Genomic DNA, 11,306 nt, shown 5'->3' with positions numbered 1-11,306 from the left:
ATCATTGAAAAAGCAATGATGCAGCCCCACCCCAGGCAATGCAGTACCCACTGAAAACAAGAACAGTACCAAATCTGGTGACTAAGGAATAAAGATACTTATTGTATGCTGCCCCTGCAAGACATACACAAGTAACTGCTAAAATAAATGAGGGATTGAAACTGCTGCCCATGAAGATAACTTGAAACCTCTATAGAAATATTGCTGGTCAAGAAAAGTTCTATACATTAATATGTTTAACATGGAAAATTAATAACCTGCGAGTACTAATGCATGCTGCCCCTGCAAGACATACACAAGTAAGCCATAAAAGAAATGAGGGATTAAAAACTGCTGCCCCTGCAAGACAATTCAAAAACCCTCTTTATAGAAATACTGTTGGTCAACTCAATAACGTGATTTAGTGCCAATGTATGCTGCCCACGAAAGACATATACAAGTTACCTCTAACTTAAAAAGGGGGTGAAACTGCTGCCCCTGCAAGACAATTTGCAACCTTCTTTTAAGCAACATTGCTGGTCAAGGAAAATATTATACAATGTTGAATGGAATACATTAGTAACGTAAGGGTACCAATGTATGCTGCCCCTGCAAGACATACACTAATACCCCCATTGAACAGATAAGGTATAGTAACTGTTAGAAACTCCTGATTCCAAGCCCCTGTTGCTTCTATTGAATCAAATTAAGGCACAAAGAATATACAGCCTATATGTAGCTAGATATTACCTAGTTGGGAAAGTTGGCAATACGAATGTACTTAAGAAATGCTGTTGACTTCCAATGACCAATCCACTAATTTGTGCCTCAGTGAAGCCCTGTTCGGCTGCACGAGAAGCGGCACCAATTCTAAAACTGTGGCCCTTATACCTAGAAGGGTCTAAATTACAATGAACAAGGGCTCTAGAAAGGAAATTAACAAACATTTCCCTGGAAACTGCTTGACTCCTAGTAGAAACAAATAGTGGCCCAGGCTGATGACCTCTTATGCTCAAGTACTCCAACATTATATTAACCGGACAAAAATTCGCTAAACAAGAAATTGTCAAAGAAAAGGTAGGACGATTGTAGCTGTGTTTGTAATTACGAAAAGACAATTTAAGTGCCACAAATGTTAGTTTAAATCAACAAGCTGAGTTAGCTGATCAAGCTGCAGAGGCACGTCCGGCTTATTACTCGACACAACAGTCATTTCACCAACCCTAAGGAAGGCATAAAAAGCTAAAGAGCACATGGCCAAAAAAGAGCTGCATTTTCCCTAGAGATGGTCACCACAGCAGCAGCCTGGACTAAACTGTGCAAAATAGGTAAGGTCAGAGGTAGCCGGCTGTCTAGTCGGAAACCCACCTTCCCATAACCTTTCAATATCTAGACTATAAAGTAAAAAGGCCCGACCTGGAATGATAACGGAACAAGCAAAGTTGAGAAATCCGGTGAGGGACTGGACTTCCCGCAAGGTTACCTTCTTCCTTTTAAGAAAATCTGATATAATGCCTATACACTTGTCAACTTTGTCCAGTGGTAAGCAAGCTTCCATAAAACAAGAATCGAGCTCAAGGCCTGAGCTACCAGTGGATGTGATGGACCAGGAGCAGAAGGTGGCTGTGAAGTTGAATCTGAAATTGGAGGCAGTAGAGGAGCAAGGTTGCTGGTGACCTCTTGCATAACAAGGGCCAAGATCTGGTTGAGGATGACACTAGAAAGTACAGGCAAAACGTCCTGACCAGGGCCATTGTATCCAGCAAGAAGCTCTGGTTGACTGTGAGCAGGACTACTTCCATTTGACTGATCTCTGGTGGCACCTGCTTCTGAGCGCTGAACAACAGCAGTGGCAACGTGTTGGGTTGATTGAAACTTGGACAGCTTAAAGGTGGCCAAAGGTGCTGCCTTTTGCTTTGTTTGTTTAGGAGGCATCTGAAAGGAAAGTGAAAAAGAAAGCCAGGAGCCCTCGAAGTACAATGAAGTTGTGCCTAGTGCATACCACAGTACACAAGGATGAAAACCCTCAAATAGAATGGGCTTGAAGCCCGAGAAAAAACAAATGAGGATCAAAGCCCTCACCAAAATAAAAACGTTGATCGAAGCCCAAGTAAAATAAAAGTGAGGTTTGAAGCCCTCAAGGTAATATCGACTTGAATAGAAGCCCTAGATAAAACAAAATTGAGGATAAAACCCCTTTAAATAAAGATCAACTTGGATCGAAGCCCAAGAATTAATAAAAAGTGAGGATCGAAGTCCTCAAAGACACAAATGAGGATCAAAGCCCTCAACATAATTATATAAACTTGATCGAAGCCCAAGTAAACCAAAAAGGGGGGATCGAAGCCCTCAAAGTAATATCAACTTGGATCAAAGCCCAAGAATAAACAAAAATGAGGATCGAAGCACTCAAAATAAGATCAACTTGGATCGAAGCCCAAGAATAAATAAAAAGTGTGGATCGAAGCCCTCAAAATAAGAGCAAATTGGATCAAAGCCTAAGAATAAATAAAAATTGAGGATCGAAGTCCTCAAACACACAAATGAGGATCAAAGCCCTCACCATAATATAAACTTGGATCGAAGCCCAAGTAAAACAAAAAGTGGGAATCGAAGCCCTCAAAGTAATAGCAACTTGGATTGCAGCCCAAGAATAAACAAAAATGAGGATCGAAGCCCTCAAACTAAGATCAACTTGGATCGAAGCCCAAGAATTAATAAAAATTGAGGATTGAAGTCCTCAAACACACAAATGAGGATCGAAGCCCTCACCATAATAAAAACGTTGATCGAAGCCCAAGTAAAATAAAAGTGAGGTTGGAAGCCCTCAAGGTAATATCAACTTGAATAGAAGCCCTAGATAAAACAAAATTGAGGATAAAACCCCTTTAAATAAAGATCAACTTGGATCGAAGCCCAAGAATTAATAAAAAGTGAGGATCGAAGTCCTCAAAGACACAAATGAGGATCAAAGCCCTCAACATAATATAAACTTGATCGAAGCCCAAGTAAACCAAAAAGGGGGGATCGAAGCCCTCAAAGTAATATCAACTTGGATCAAAGCCCAAGAATAAACAAAAATGAGGATCGAAGCACTCAAAATAAGATCAACTTGGATCGAAGCCCAAGAATAAATAAAAAGTGTGGATCGAAGCCCTCAAAATAAGATCAACTTGGATCGAAGCCCAAGTAAAATTAAAAAGTGAGGATCGAAGCCCTCAAAATAAGAGCAAATTGGATCAAAGCCTAAGTTAGAATAAATAAAAATTGAGGATCGAAGTCCTCAAACACACAAATGAGGATCAAAGCCCTCACCATAATATAAACTTGGATCGAAGCCCAAGTAAAACAAAAAGTGGGAGTCGAAGCCCTCAAAGTAATAGCAACTTGGATCGAAGCCCAAGTAAAAATAAAAAGTGAGGATCAAAGCCCTAAAAACTAAGATCAACTTGGATCGAAGGCCAAGTAAAAATAAAAAGTGAGGATCGAAGCCCTCAAAATAAGATCAACTTGGATTGAAGCCCAAGTAAAAATAAAAAGTGAGGATCGAAGCCCTCAAAATAAGATCAACTTGGATCGAAGCCCAAGAATTAATAAAAAGTGAGGATTGAAGCCCTCAAAATAAGATCAACTTGGATCGAAGCCCAAGAATAAATAAAAATTGAGGATCGAAGCCCTCAAAATAAGATCAACTTGGATCGAAGCCCAAGAATAAATAAAAATTGAGGATCGAAGTCCTCAAAATAAGATCAACTTGGATCGAAGCCCAAGTAAAAATAAAAAGTGAGGATCGAAGCCCTCAAAATAAGATCAACTTGGATCGAAGCCCAAGAATAAATAAAAATTGAGGATCGAAGCCCTCAAAATAAGATCAACTTGGATCAAAGCCCAAGTAAAAATAAAAAGTGAGGATCGAAGCCCTCAAAATAAGATCAACTTGGATCGAAGCCCAAGTAAAAATAAAAAGTGAGGATCTAAGCCCTCAAAATAAGATCAACTTGGATCGAAACCCAAGAATAAACAAAAATGAGGATCGAAGCCCTCAAACTAAGATCAACTTGGATCGAAGCCCAAGAATTAATAAAAATCGAGGATCGAAGTCCTCAAATACACAAATGAGGATCGAAGCCCTCACCATAATATAAACTTGGATCAAAGCCCAAGAATAAAGTCCTCAAATTAAAATTATCTTACGTCGAAACCCATGAATTAACAACAAGTGGGGATCAAAGTCCTCAAAATAAAATAACCTTGGATCGAAGCCCAAGAACAATAACAATTGAAGGAGCAAAGCCGTTTCCACAGCATAAACTAGGACCAAATCTTTCAACATTACATAAACTAGTATTGAGGCCCTAGAAAAAATTAAACACTTGTTGAAGCCCAAACACTTCTTAAAAACAAAGAGGGGATCTCAAACAATAAAAGGAGTCAAACTTGGCGCCGCAGAAGCGTGACCCACATAAAATAACTTAAAACAAAGGGATAAACAGGCATTTAAATAAAAACAGGGAAGGTAATGGCTAATGAAAAGGTCAAACAAAAGACAAAGCCTGTAAAATGGCGGCACGATAACTACGATACTGTCCTAAACGATTAACGTGAACCCCATCGGCTAACAATAACTTTCCAGCCTTATTATAAAAACCCTAGTGAAACCAACAAAAAACGTGAGGAAGGGGCGCTAAAAGTGAACGAACTAATTCATTGCAGACGACCACCTTGTCGTTGAAAGCACATGGCGAACGACGCGGGATGACATGACAAACAAATATCGCTTTTACCGAAAAGCGATCGTGCAGTAAACGAACCAAAACGTCGATGGAAGCAGCTATAAGCGAGTGCTCCTCAGTAGAAAGATCATTGGTACCGATTTCTAGGATAACTATATCCGGGAGTAAGCGAGAAACAATAACAAGATCGTAAGAGCAAAGCTTAGGGACATTGCAGCCGCCATGCCCAGACAAGCTAACACGTGCACGGCTTGCAAGATTAAAATCAACGAAAGAGTGACCCCAAACCAAAACCCGGGGCAAGTCGGAAGACATTACAGCGGAGAAAAGACAAGGAAAACAAAATATGTTACCTTTCAACGTCCTTTCGCATTAAAGTAGCGAAAAACTTTCGACGTCCTTTCACACTGAAGTAGCGAGGCAGAATGAGACATAACTCCGGGTCCCCACGCAATTTACAATGCGCTCTATAGGGGGTACAAAGGAATGCCCCCAACCACTCAACCTGTCCTGAATCGATAATTACTCATTCTTGTCTAAAATTCATATTAATTGAATGAATAACACAACTTCTCGGGTAGGGACATAAAAACTCTATTTGTAAACAAATATTTCATTTTAACTTCGTCACCGAATGCGTTAATCAATATCATCTATTGAATTTCCTTTAGATTCTCCCTAATCCTGATTTTGCTCACCTGGACTCGGATACAATTACTCAGCATTTCCACACTCTGCTGTTTGACATTGTTCACCAGGTAAAGTCTTCTTGGAAATATTTCATTGTGCACCAGCGCTTTTCAAGACACATTAATTCTATCCAATTCAAGCATACGATATTTATACAGTGAAATATGAGGGGATTCGTCATCTAAGCTCGCCTAGAAGGATTAAACTAAGCAGGTTATAGCGAAAAGTAACCTGTTAACCCGGCAGATCGCCTTCTGTGTCTGGAGTGTTTGGCGGATTCCACAGCAGTATTATTTGAGTTTTCTTTGAAGTCCACAACAAGAGGTGCTGACATCATATGGCGAGGGAGTTACGTCATGATTTCCACGTGGCGGCCATCTTGGATCCGTTATAAAGAACAACAGGAACTTTATTTCCTCATGGCTAATTAGAAAAATTAATAGTTACATTGTTGCGAAGTAAAATGTAGTAAAGTGCTTTGAATAATTTTGAAGAGCCGATCGAGGATGCATGGAGGCCACGTTAACCATCCGATTTTCTAGTTGGCCTCCATATTACGTAATGTTGCTTTGAAATTTATAACAGGTGAGGAACCGAAAATGAAGAAACTTGAAATAAAAAGAACTAAGAGAATGAGTTACAAGAACTATATAAAAGAAGAAATGTGATATTATTTGTTGTCACGAGTGTAGCTGGAGACAAAGGTCAGCTATTTTGTGAATTGTTTAGACAAGTTATCTCGTAAGGTTATACAAAATCTTACAGAGGAACGAAGCATAACGCCGTATAGTTACAAATACGGTTAATTTAGGTATTGCTCCGATAGTATATAACATTTGATATATTTGGAAAAAAGACTTGGGTTGAAAGTGTTGTGGGAAATTTTTCACAAGATCAATTGTCACGAAGGAAACCATTTGCTTACCAGTATTCGTTCTAACTCGTGGCTTGTACAGATTTTGTTTTTTATGGGATTTTTGTTCGGTTGCATATCTTGTGTTGCGACTTTCGTTTTGGGATGTGTCACAAAAAATATTGGGTAGTAATCCTTCCTGCCAGAGATGGATGAATTTTAGAGCATGTAAACAATAAACGTTATGTACCGTAAGAACGTCTAGCAGATTTAGCAATGGACAAGCAACATCCTTGCCATGAGTTGTAGCAAAGGAAATTAACCTACTTACGTGATTTTGCTTAATCTTGGATTTCTGGATTTTCCCAGAACTTTAGAAAACCACCAAAAAAAAAAACAATTGACCAGAAAAGTAATCAAAACCTATAGAAGAACACTAATATTCTTCTCGCGTAAAAATAGGAATTTTACTATTTCTGAACTAAAGTGCCTGTTAAAATTTGGTTGCCATGGTAATATCAAAATCATTAAACACTGACATTTTGTATCATTCCATGATGCAGCAAAGAAATGTACCAAAATTTAAAACGTTGAGTATAGTGTCATTAATTGTGTTTCTCGCTAAAATCTTTTCTTTTGAGACATATTCTTGCCACCGTCCCCGTCGTGCTTGCCTCTGGTCCTTATTACTGTCTCTCTCCTTTTCTCTCCATCGTCTGGCTCTTGACAAGCGACAAAGCCCAGAGCAATAACTAACTGAAAATTATAATTATGCAAACCAATTTTAACAAAGAAGCACTCTTTTAAGCATTGTTTCTCTTACCACTTTTTTTAAAATTTATTTTGGTGTTTTGGTTTCTTTTTCAGTTCGCTGTTAGTCAGCCTTGTCTGTTCACCGTGGATAACGCCCAGTTTATCGATCAGGAATCCTGGGACTTCTTAGAGGATCTGTCCAAAGATTCTCACGCCATCTTGGTGCTAGCTCTAAGGCCGTTCTCTTCGTCTAACCCACCGTGTGAAGCTGCCACCAGGCTAATTGGACATCAGATGACCAAGAAAGTCAAATTAGGTTTGTTCAAGTTATTTTACAATTAACTCAACCTGATGTCGTTTTACTCTTGTATCATTCCCTGTTCTTTACTCATGTAAATGGTGCTTACTCAGTGTTTCGCTACTGATAAGTAGCTACGTCACAAGACAGGTTTTGAAGCTTCGTAAGGACCTTTATGAAACCGAAAAAATATTTTTGTTACCTCTATATCCCTCCTATTTCATAAGGTAGTTTCGCTTTGAATAACTCGAACTTTTTCTGAGTTTAATTTGGAGCAGTTTCATACTATCGTGATTTTTGCCGCAAGCGAAAAAAAAAAAACTTCAGGAGTAGCATCTTGGAAAAAAATGTTATAGAGTCGTTGAGATAATTTTCCAATGTCCGTGATTATCATTTTTATGCTGTTATTGTCATTGTCATCATCGATCATTATCATTGTTTTATTATGCTGAACGTCTTCGATACCTTTTTGCTAGAAACTGATGTGTGAAATTTATATCACAAACGTTGCAAACTTTTCAAACCATACACTGAAGAAAACGCAAGATAATACGCTGTTAACATTTTGGAGAAATTGATGACTTCTTTTGCGAGTACACATATTAATAAATTTTCTGTCATCCACTTGCATGCTATCATGAAACTGTAGGGAGCCACCTTAACGTGATTTAGTTTAGATTAGGTGATATAATCTCTGGGAAGTCTATGTAAATGAAGCGGGTGACCAGACAAAAGTGCAGTGGTAGCTCATTTCACAGTTGTGAGCTCAATAACCTAACGTTTGAGTGGAAGTGAGGCTCCAGTTGACTTTGTTTGATCAGTACTTTTGGAATTCAAATGAAAACAAGTAAACGTACGAAGAGCAAGTCATTTCCATAAGATAAGCAGTGCGGTTTCCATCAAAGCAGAGTCACAGCCTCGCTTCCAATCGAAAGCCAGGTCAATAAGCACACAACTGTAAAATTAGCTGTTATACATTCGTCTATTTCGTTGTATAGGTGGTCTGTCAGCCCACTTCATGAGTGACCTGGCTTGTCAGTTCATGGACGTTATGTACATCCCTAATGAACTTGATGAGATTCTAAGGAAGAAAAGCCACGGAATTGCTTCATGGTGCGAACAACTGATTAAAGGCATACTTACCAGCGACGTGATTAAAATAGTCAATGAGAACCAGGCCTTTTCGAAACAGGATTCTGGCTTAGACAAGCTATCGATTGAAAGCACTAAAAACAGCCTTGTTTTACAAAAACGCAAGGAACTCTCTGATTTATCTCGTCCGAAAACTCCTATTTACAACGAAGGTGATCGTTTACGGGAGGGTAGTCCAGAACCGAGGCGAAAGAGTTTCTCCGTGAGCAGAGGCCTGACTCCTACTCTCCCCGTGTCTGGTCACCAGGAATCAGCAGACATGCCTGCGCTCTCACGTAAGGAAAGGCGGCGGTCTACTGGTGCGGCCAAGAGCATTCATTTCAATTTGGAAGGCCTTGAAAGTAAGATAAGGATGGATGAGTTAGAACCAGACTCGAGTAGAAGTTTTCGTCGGAGCAGCCTCGTGCCTGAAGAGGAGCTTCTTAACGAGGGTCCAAATTTCGACTTGGATCCAGCAAATTTTGTGCATGCATCAGAGAATTCGATGCCGCTTGACACGAAAAAGGTCTGTATCATCAGTCCAGGCGTTGACATTTCCAAAGTGGTTGTCCCAGAGTCTGTTAAGGACATGGTTCTTGCGCGCGTAGACCGCATGCTGCCTTTAGAGCAGGTCACGCTAAAATGTGCCAGTATTTTAGGCGCCGAATTTCACAGAGATGTGCTCCAAGCAATTCTTCCGAGATCAACACGAGGGAGTTTCGATTTAGTGTTATACAACCTCGCCAAAGAATCGATTTTAGAGTGCGCCAGTTTAGCAGCCCAACACCACAATGCTCACAACCATCATGGATTCTATGATTTCAATGATCCTACGCACGCGCAACATCACGCGCATCATCATCATCACCATCATCACCACAATGTGGCCAGCTCGATCCATGCGTCCGTTTACTGTGGTTGCCATGCTGACGAGGTGACTAAAGTATTAAACTTGTCAAGGCTCATGACTCCAAGTGGGCCCAAGAAACATTGTTTGTATTTCAAATTCGTAAACACGTATGTCCAAGAGACATCATACTCGCTTTGGCTTGAGGATCAGAGGAAAGAACTGCATGAGAAAGCGGCCATGTTTCTTGAATCGCAGGCTCACAAGTGCAAGTCCTGTGGAGGAGGTGGATTTGTAGCTAGTCAGGGTGACACGAAGGAAGCACAGGGTACCCAGGGGCAGAAAAGGGCCAGCGGTAAGTGAAGAACAGGTTTTTAATTTTATGTGCAGAATAACAATGAAGTTTCCATGAAGATCATTTATGTGAAATCTTTATGACTTCCAAGAGTCCTCAAGCTCTTAACAGAAGCATATTTTCCAGAGTCGCTGATACATATTGATATCTTAACAGCAATCAAAGGTAAAGAATAAAAAAGGTCCTTTGTACTGAAACCATGGGTGACGTCATCAATTTTTGATCAAAAACTTGAAAATCTCTGGTAAGAGAGAAGGTATTTAAAACAAAAAAACGCTATTCTTGTTTTCTTTGAAAGGCCTTTCAAATAGGCGTGAAAATTTTTTTCACTTCGTAGGCACTTTATATAATTAAAGATGTTACTAATATGAAATATCAAAACTTCACTAGGCACATCTGGCAGATCACGAGCAGACTTTTCTTCCAAGATGGCGAAGCGAAGAAAAACCGTCGAAATGAGAGAGAAAGTGCAGAGCCAAGGGGCATTTTCTGCGCGTGCACATGAAAGATCGGCTGAAATCGCGGGCACAACCAGTGCCTTGGAGGTGCGACGAATTTTTTAGCTTGTCCAAGTGGTAATATGTTTACAAATAATCAGAAATATAGGGAATCGGGAAAAAATCCTAGCTTCAAAAAGCGCAGTTATCATGACGTTCCGTAACATAGACCTTCCTCCTTATGATGACTACAGATGTCACTAGATCAATAAACGTACCATACATACACAACATCTTGTGGTTGCACATTCGTCCGCTTATTTGAAACGTCCACAGTGCGATTTAAAGATGCAAATGTTCTAATTGGAACTCGATATAACAAGAGCATTTTATCGTACCTGGTCTAAAACGTTATAATATGAATTACCTTTTAGGGGTTGTTAATGTCATGGAGATTTTCCATTATGAAGTATTGTGTTTGAATTTCCTGTGTTTCCTACAATTCTTTTAGCTTTTCAAAGTAATGCTGAGGTCGCGTTCTATTGGGACGAACTGTTTAAACCAGTTTAGGTTTATTTGGTTGATAGCTGCAGTAGTACACTTTCCCAGCAATTGGCTGAAACTTGGTAGTGTCAGTTTCTATCCACATTACGTGGAAGAGAAAGATGGCTGACATTTGCAACATAAGTTTTCTTTGTTTTCCCCGCGGTTTTAGGGCACGAAATCCGCTCTCTCCTCCGCAGAGGTCGAAAGAACGAAAAAAGACCTCTGCGGAGGAGACAGCGAAATCCGTATTATTGAGGTATTTTTCCATGAAAATGAGGGAAAACTCAGCCCCTTGTCTGAAAAGTACTATCAGTTTCTTCCAACTTCTTCGTGACTGTTCGTCTTTTTGCGAGTTTCTTTTTAATTCAGTTTTGAAATTCAAGTAGGAATTCGTTGTATAGGAAAAGTTCCTTGATTTCAGACATGCACTTCTTTAGAATGAGGCATTCTATCGGAAAGTACAGTACGAACGTAGCAATAGTTTTTTAAAATTTATTTAAAGTATAAAATACGAATGAATGTCATTGCCAAATATATATTAAAATGAAATATCGTCGGCCAAGCGCATGGAAGACTTGCCCCTTCTTTCCATGTCAGACACCATAAATCTGTCGATTTCGTTTGCCTGATTTCGCTTTTCTGGTTTTCGTCCATTTCCAGCGGAAACTCACCATGTTCATAACT

The 11,306-nt window shown here is 39.7% G+C and overlaps 2 protein-coding genes and 1 pseudogene across 2 annotated transcripts in view; 1 reads left to right on the top strand and 2 right to left on the bottom strand.

Moving 5' to 3' along the window:
- LOC146455229 (adenylate cyclase type 10-like) overlaps window positions 1-11,306 on the top strand; it is a 40,797-nt gene that overhangs the window by 14,915 nt on the left and 14,576 nt on the right. The window contains exons 16-19 of the mRNA XM_085094486.1: window positions 5,384-5,470; window positions 7,123-7,324; window positions 8,305-9,639; window positions 10,030-10,184. Coding sequence (XP_084950612.1) covers window positions 5,384-5,470; window positions 7,123-7,324; window positions 8,305-9,639; window positions 10,030-10,184 — 1,779 coding nt within the window. The remainder of the gene's footprint in view (window positions 1-5,383; window positions 5,471-7,122; window positions 7,325-8,304; window positions 9,640-10,029; window positions 10,185-11,306) is intronic.
- Window positions 730-1,377, bottom strand: LOC146455231 (uncharacterized; annotated as a pseudogene).
- LOC146455230 (uncharacterized) lies at window positions 1,191-1,914 on the bottom strand. The gene has a single exon (XM_085094508.1). It carries the CDS (start codon window positions 1,912-1,914, stop codon window positions 1,495-1,497), a length of 420 nt encoding a protein of 139 aa, XP_084950634.1. The 3' UTR covers window positions 1,191-1,494.

The sequence above is a fragment of the Pavona decussata genome, unplaced genomic scaffold (assembly GCF_977016875.1).
Source record: "Pavona decussata unplaced genomic scaffold, jaPavDecu1.1 SCAFFOLD_281, whole genome shotgun sequence".
NCBI classification, from domain to species: domain Eukaryota; kingdom Metazoa; phylum Cnidaria; class Anthozoa; order Scleractinia; family Agariciidae; genus Pavona; species Pavona decussata.
The sequence above is the reverse complement of the archived record's forward strand: the minus strand, read 5'-3'. Positions and strand labels throughout refer to the sequence as shown.